Source organism: Melanotaenia boesemani, chromosome 17 (genome assembly GCF_017639745.1).
Source record: "Melanotaenia boesemani isolate fMelBoe1 chromosome 17, fMelBoe1.pri, whole genome shotgun sequence".
NCBI classification, from domain to species: domain Eukaryota; kingdom Metazoa; phylum Chordata; class Actinopteri; order Atheriniformes; family Melanotaeniidae; genus Melanotaenia; species Melanotaenia boesemani.
In genome coordinates this window covers 3,148,182-3,155,895 of record NC_055698.1, presented here as the reverse complement: position 1 = coordinate 3,155,895, position 7,714 = coordinate 3,148,182, and the positions used below count along the sequence as shown (strand labels likewise).

At 43.1% G+C, this 7,714-nt stretch overlaps 2 protein-coding genes across 3 annotated transcripts; one reads left to right on the top strand and one right to left on the bottom strand.

Annotated features, from left to right (window-relative positions):
* Positions 1-172: 172 nt before the first annotated feature.
* nkiras1 (NFKB inhibitor interacting Ras-like 1) lies at positions 173-3,735 on the bottom strand. 2 transcript variants are annotated; one of them, XM_041967307.1, is made up of 5 exons: positions 3,634-3,735; positions 3,268-3,368; positions 2,804-3,045; positions 1,966-2,004; positions 173-1,324 (listed from the first exon to the last, which is right to left on the bottom strand). In XM_041967307.1, the coding sequence occupies exons 2-5, from the start codon at positions 3,359-3,361 to the stop codon at positions 1,082-1,084; spliced, it is 618 nt and encodes a 205-aa protein (XP_041823241.1). In that variant the 5' UTR covers positions 3,362-3,368; positions 3,634-3,735; the 3' UTR covers positions 173-1,081. The 2 variants fall into 2 exon arrangements, with proteins under 2 accessions (XP_041823241.1, XP_041823242.1); XM_041967308.1 differs by lacking the exons at positions 1,966-2,004; positions 3,634-3,735 and having other exon boundaries at positions 3,268-3,391.
* Positions 3,736-4,146: 411 nt separating this feature from the next.
* rpl15 (ribosomal protein L15) lies at positions 4,147-6,733 on the top strand. The gene is made up of 4 exons (XM_041967309.1): positions 4,147-4,171; positions 4,939-5,120; positions 5,205-5,341; positions 6,372-6,733. Exons 2-4 carry the CDS (start codon positions 4,949-4,951, stop codon positions 6,675-6,677), a joined length of 615 nt encoding a protein of 204 aa, XP_041823243.1. The 5' UTR covers positions 4,147-4,171; positions 4,939-4,948; the 3' UTR covers positions 6,678-6,733.
* Positions 6,734-7,714: the final 981 nt, after the last annotated feature.

Below are 7,714 nucleotides of genomic sequence, written 5' to 3'. Positions count from 1 at the left end.
CAGATTAATTCAGTATTAAGTCAGTTTTACTAGTGCAAAACATTTGTCTCACATGTTCCACAGCTACTTAAGAACCAATCAGATTTCTCCCATTCCAGAGAGCACTGACCAGGACCAGTACAACTGTCATAGCTCAATTTAAGAAGCTGACAGAGGCGTATTTCTCCATCTCCAGAAGGAAACCTTCACGTTTCTATAAACGACTGACCTTTAGACAGCCATGACGGCTGCACTGGGCTTGGTCAGCTCTCTCTCTGATTGGTTAGGGGTTAAAGTGGTTCCTGAGCAGGTGTGTAAAATGTGGGACAAATGTTTTGTAATTGTTTAATTTTATTGTCTGAATGAATTAATCCATAAATCAATGTGAATATTACTCATATTGTATCTGTACCTGTACTTGTTACTTATAAAAGTGCAGATACAAGTTACAAAACATATGTTCCTGTTCCAGCTCCATATGAATGAATGAACCTTAGCTGTGTGAAACTGCTTCACGGTCATAAATTACTTTTTTAAAAAGCCTTTTTCTTCGATCCAAGCAAATATTGTCATGTGTAAGATGGCCAGATGAGTTGGTAAAGACTCCCGAAGGCAGTCATCCTGCAAGCAGAATCAAACTAAACCATGATGTGGCTCCAACCAGCTGTCATGATGGCTGCCACTTTGGTACTTGTGGGTCATTGCACTCAGTCTGGAACCTTCCTGAGGGAATCTGCAGCTGTCAGCGCTGCTGAAGGGTCACATCAGTGTCGCTGTGTTTGGCATTGTGCCTGTTCAGGTCTTAAAAGCTGTTTTCAGTGAGAGATGCTGCATAGAGGTGTTCGTCCAGAAATAAACATTTAACTACCAGTTAAAATCAGCCCCCCTTGTTTTACATCTCTGCAAACAAACATGATGGAACGGATGAGTCAGCTTGGCAAACCCAGGCTAAAGCCAGTCTCTAGGCTAAGCTAGGCTAAGTAATTCTAAGGCAAACAGTTTGACCAGCATTTTTAAAGGAGATTAACTGTATGTAAGCAGATGAATGTGTGTAAATGTACGCAGCATGAGCCAAAGTCATTCTGCTGGTGATATTAACACTTCACATGTCGTTGGACGGGGTGCTTTTGCTTTTGCGTCCAGGCAGAGGGAAGGCGGACTTGCTCTGAGGCTGCGTGAGGCGGCTGGTCAGCATGGTGAAGGGCTCGATGAGTGAGTTGCGTTCGGTGACGCTCACCTCCCACAGCTTCACCTTCTCGCCTCGCGCCCACTGCTGCGCCGCATCCTGCTCCACCTGACGCCGCTCCTGCAGGTCGCTTTTATTCCCCAGTACGATGACCATTACCTGGAAACACAACGGCCACACCTGAACCAGAACTAATTCACACGGTGGCATGCACAGTCCTATACGGTACTAAACTTAATTTTTTTTATATCAATTAGTGAAACCAAAGCAAACTAATGCTGCCCATTTATAGTTTGAGACATACCACTGCATTCAGGAGTGCAAAGCATTACATCAGAGGAAATCTGACTAAAACTGACCAGAGGTGACCAAGACTTGTTTCAAAAGCTTTCTATCGGTATAAAGAGTCTTCTTCTTATTTTACTTCTAAGCACCCAGATTTTCTTGTAATCTTTTAAAGTTAGCAATAGTTCTCAGCCTTTCTGAAGCTCTTTCAAAGGGTGTTTTTTTTTTTTGGGACATTTTCTGCCTTTTTTTAATTTTCACTCCAGTTCTTGTACCTAGCCATTTTCAGAAGAATGTTTTTGTTCGTTAAGCCTGACCCGTGCTCATTCAAGCCTAAAAGCAGCTCCTAACTGAAGAAAAGAACCAGTGTTGTGTTGACACAACCATTTCATTTTACATAAAATTGCATATCTCAGTATGGTGTGTCCTAAAGGAAAGAAGGACAAGTGAAGGACAAAAGAAGAGGTTTCAGGCCCAATAAGCTAAAATCCTTTCCTGACAAATCCAGCACAAACCTGACAGGAGAGATGCCGGAGGTCTCCACGGAAACGTGGCTGTCAAGAAACAGGGAGAAAAGACTGAGGTAGGTCACATGACACAAGAACTGGACTGAAGAGCAGTGGAAACGGGTCTGATGGAGGGACAGATCCTCCCCAGAACCCGGACCTCAACGGGTCTGACGGAGGGACGGATCCTCTCCAGAAACCGGACCTCAACATTACTGAAGCAGTGTGGGATCATCTGGACAGAGAACAGAACAAAAGGCAGAAACATCCAAAGAAGAACTTTGGAAAGTCCTTCAGGACGTCTGGAGAACTATTCCTGAAGACCCCTAAAGCAGTGTTTCTCAGTCCAGGTCCTCCGGACCCCCTGCCCTGCATGTTTTAGAGGTAACCCTACTCTAACACACCTGAATGAGATGAAAGGCCTGTTAACAGGCTTGTAAAGAACTTGATGAGGAAGTTCATTAATCTGAATCAGGTGTGTTGGAGTAGGACCACGTCTAAGACCTGCAGGGCAGTGGGTCCTGAGGACCCAGACTGGGAAACACTACCTTTTAAAGCAATGGTTACCAACTCTGGTCCTCAGGGTCCAGGGTCCAGGGTCCTGCAGGCATTGGATGTTTTCCTACTGCAACACCTGATTCAAATAAAGTGGATCTCTAACAGCTTGTTGTCAAGTTCTGCACCAGTCTGTGAATGACCCATTCATTTGAATCAGGTGTGTTGCTGCAGGGAAACATCCAATACCTGCAGGACACTGGCCTTCAGAGACCGGAGTTGGTGATCCCTGACTTAAAGTAAACAGCGCTGTAGTCAAGGTTTACTTCAGCATACTGTGAAGCAGTCTCACCTCTTTTTTATCTCTAGACTTGTCTATTTCCTTCTTCAGAATGTCCACTTTCTTGAAAGACTCCAAGCTATCGACACTGTAAACAAGGACGAAGCCATCTGCCACAGAGTAGTAGTGCTTAGGGAGGTCCTGCCCATCGTGAAGACCTTTGGTATCATAGAGCCTCAGCTGTTCCTTCACGCCTCGGTCAGTTTCCACTGAGGCCACGTACACGTCCTCCTGTGTCTCACTGGACTCTGAGCCTGAACAGGACAAAAACTTTCAGCCAACCAGGAACATGCTAATAAAATAGTACCACAGCAAGATTAAGGAAACAGTATCATCAAGTATAAACACGTTGTGAAATGAACTGGAATAATGTCAGCTGGCTGTATGGTGTAGGTCAATAACTTCAGCGCTCCAGAAGCAGATAAACTTTCACATTTTGATTAAATTAATCAGATCCCTGGAAGTGCAGCACTTACCTACACTGTGATTTCCGTACAACAGCTGTTCCAGGATGGCAGTTTTCCCAACCGCTGTCTGACCACACACCACAACCTTACAGCCTTTCCCCATGTCGAGCCTGCATCGCACGAAGAAAAACATCTCACATCTGGCACGTGCTCTAGCAGCATTAACACGGACCAAAGCTTATTTGACACAACACAAAACTAATCAGGATCTACCTAACCGCTGGCTCATAATGACAGCGTTTTGTTGTTTAGCTGGTAAGCTAATGCGTGAGCCCTAACAAGTCGTCCTGCGTCATATAAACACACCAACAGCAGTGCGGTTGCAAACACGCCATTTTTGTTAATAACTGGTGCATTTTTGTGAATCGTACTTACTTTAAAGCGATGACTATTCGTTTGTTAATGTGGACTCGACAGCCGGTGTTTCCATCCTGCTCCGCTACGCAAGACTTGTCGGTCACGTCAAAAGCGCTTCGAACTCACTGCGCATGCGTAAACCCCTACTGCACAAAACTAAAACATATGATAAACATAGATGTGTGTGCAATATCTATACGGGGTTCTCAAATACTCGTTATATAAGATTTGACATGCTGTTTGTGTACATTGTTTGAAATATTGCATATTTTATAAAGGTAAACGTGACTACATAATAGTTTAAATCGCACTTTGAACTGAATTAGCTTAATTTCCTGTATTTACAATGTATGCTAATATATTACGTTTTAATTATTCTTAACGACCTAAACTGATGTGTGATTCAGAAACGGGGCTAATCAAACGTAAACTTAAAATAAAAGGGGGGAAAAGAAGACTACATTTCCCATGATCATACAAAGGAAGTGCGTCATCTTCGTTCTCATAAGGGATGCTGGGTAAATGCCCTCTCTCTTTCCGGCTGGAACGCCATCATGTAAGCGAGAATGTCCATACTTCTGAACAAAGTACAATCCATAAAAATCATTATTCATACGGTTTCATCTCTTCTCTCGGCTTAGGGTATAAATTGTATACTTATTAACGGCTTTAACACCTTTGTTATTTTATTTGAAATCTTAAGGAATATGTTGATTATAGCCCAGTTTTACCGGTGCGGGACGTTGCTGATATGCTAGCCATTAGCAGTCTGTTACCTGTACAGCTCAGATGTGCTACAGCTATGTTTTCCTGACATTTATGTGAAACACTCTATCCTTATAAACCTTTCCATTTCGTATCGTTGCTTGCAAATTTTTATTAAAGCAATTCCTTGGTAAATTACCAACACCCCGGTGAGCTGATGTTCAGCTACTCGGCTAACTTTTATGCTAGCGTTAGTGTTTTGCTTTTCAGTGTTGGATGAGCTACTATAGTATGAATTCTTCTGTTCTCTAACATGGTTTGCCAAGTAATATTTAAAAATTTCCAGTAGTTTAAGCGGTTGAACAATATATTTATATGCAGGTGTCTAAACGGTGGACTAGCTATGAAGGGGCAGTCTTGTTGATCTGAAACCATGTGTAGTTACGAAGTAGACACATCTTTAGATAGATTTTCTGTGCTAAGTGCTGCTACTCTGATTTGTTTCTAAACGGATACCAGATGCGTAGTGACAGTATTAATCCTGTATTGATTGATGTCTGTAAAGGGAAGCTTTGAATAAACAGCACAGATGTATGAACTGATGTTTCTCCTCTTCAGATAAGTCAAGATGGGAGCATATAGATATATGCAGGAGTTATGGCGCAAGAAGCAGTCTGATGTGATGCGCTTCCTGCTCCGCGTCCGCTGCTGGCAGTACCGTCAGCTGTCGAACCTCCACCGTGCTCCTAGACCCACCAGGCCCGACAAGGCTCGCAGGCTGGGCTACAAGGCCAAGCAGGGTGAGTTCTGTGTCCACTGTTTTCACTTACAACATAATCATTAGTACTGTCCTCTTTAACCATGTCTTATTTTGATTCAAACAGGCTACGTAATCTACCGCATCCGTGTGCGCCGTGGTGGCCGTAAACGCCCCGTTCCCAAGGGTGCCACCTATGGCAAGCCAGTGCACCATGGCGTCAACCAGCTCAAGTTTGCCCGCAGTTTGCAGTCTGTTGCTGAGGTATGATTGTCTTCACACATTATTCACACTGATTGCAAAGCTCAGTAACCAATAAATGTGGTATTGCTTTAAATGTTCATATTACTGCGTTAGACTCTAAACATGGATGGCAAGACAACTTTGGCGAAGAAACATCAACATATCCTGTCATGTACCCAGCTCTTGCTAAGAAACATAAGTCCATAGGGGAAAACGGTTATAGAGTAATTGTATTTTCTAAAATGTGCAGTAACCAGCTGCTGTGTTGACAACAGTTGCAGCAGAGTTGTAAATAATGGTATCTGCAACCTGATGACTGAGCTTTTTTTGTATTTTACTGGTGAAATATGAGGAAATGGGGCTCTGTTCTTCTTAGCAGTTGTTGGAACTTTAGAAATCACCTTTAATGACTGAAGCAACAGCAAATTGTTTTAAATAGTCACATTACGAGAAAAGAAGAAATCTTTAGTACATATCTCAAGAAAGTGCACTGAAATAAGTCCTCTGCATCTGACCCATCACTAGATACACTTTAGTGGTCGTGTCAAGCAACGGATAGCTAAGCTCCCTGAAAACAGACCAAGTTACGCATGTAACCAACACAGCAGACGGACAAAACTGTGCCATCCCTGCGTGTTGTCATAGCAACTGGCTTGTTCTGGACAAGATCTGAATAAACTGCAAGCCGCCAGAACAGTGAGGATAAACTGACTGCTTCTGGGACGAGACTTTATTTTAACAGCTTTACCTGCATTGAAATATAAAAGGAGGGGGCGGGGGACCTGATAAACCTCGTGTAAAATGAGCTTTATGTCTGTTTGCTCCACTTCAGTTTTGGATTAAAGTTTTAAACATTAAGCGGCGTCATGGCCTGATTGTGAGTCTGGTCTTCCTGGTTCACATCTGTCTGTGTTTCAGTGGAACAGGTTGTTTATTGGTGTCGTATTTCATGTTTTTTTTTACAATGTGCTTTGGAGTTTGGTGCCGTTGTCATGGTGTTGCCAGAGCAACCGATTGATAATTCTGTGTTGCTGTGCTTTGGCGTCTTCAGGAGCGTGCTGGTCGTCACTGCGGAGCCCTGCGAGTGCTCAGCTCCTACTGGGTGGGTGAGGACTCCACCTACAAGTTCTACGAGGTGATTCTGGTTGACACCTTCCACAAGGCCATCAGACGCAACCCAGACACCCAATGGATCACAAAGGCTGTGCACAAACACAGGGAGATGCGAGGTCTGACGTCTGCAGGAAAGAAGAGCCGTGGCCTGGGCAAGGGCCACAAGTTCCACCTGACCATCGGAGGCTCACGCCGCGCCGCCTGGAAGAGGCGCAACACCCTGCAGCTGCACCGCTACCGTTAGACCGCGCCACACACGTCTGTACATTTAAACAAATAAACAGCCCTTTTTATGGTCAACGTCTGGTGTGGTGTGTTCGAGACCTAACAATTTGTTGTAAACTTCCAGCAGAATTAGCAGATTGAAAGACTTTTGTTTTCACTGTACAGAAAAAAACTCAGTGGTGGAACTAATTTGCATAAAACTAAAGCATGCATAAAAATAGAGAATCTCTTGCAGATCAAAGAATAAGTTTAGACCTGACCTGACTGATTACAGGACAAAGTTTGGTTTTGTGTTTTAGCCGTCCCAGGATGAGCCATGAGCGAGGTGTAGACCAGAGCTGCACCATGTGGACATAAACAGTGACATGGAAATATATTTCCATGTTTTTTATGATTTGGCTTCAGTGCTCAACAGTACAAATATTCACGGTGTGTCTGAAATTTAACCCCTTCAATGCCTGTTTTTCTGTTGGAAAAATAATTTTTTATCCATTATTTGCAAAATAACTTCCATAAATCCCTTTTCCATCTTAAACATGCTGCTTTGTGGTGGAGGTACGTTCATGAGAAAATACCACAACAAAGAGCTTTCAGGGATTTCAAAATTCACTATAATTAAGGCTATAAGAATTTAATTACAGTATAATTGTTGACTAGAAATGTCTGAATCTCCGTGAAAAATGAAACCGTATTTGTCTCAACTTCAGATAAATGAAAACGACAAAACACATTATTTCTTTAACTTTAATTAAAGCCAGCGTAGAATTCTGTCAGCTCTGTGAAGGGGAAGGATCTCGTTGTGTGTTTGTGCTTCAGATTTGGCCTGGATGGAAAAACTAGAAGCAGCTTCTTACAGTTCTGGTGTCCAGATGGTGCTGAGTTTTTAAGAGGGCTAAAATGTTTGCAAGCAAAGTATCCAGTCCTTTTTTTTTTTTTTTTTTTTTAATTAGCGATTTATTGGCTCTAGTGGCCTTTATTTTAATAGAAGCTGGACTTGAAAGAAAGGTGGGTTAGAGAGGGCGGGGAATAGGGCAAAGGGCCCAGGCGGCTGCACCA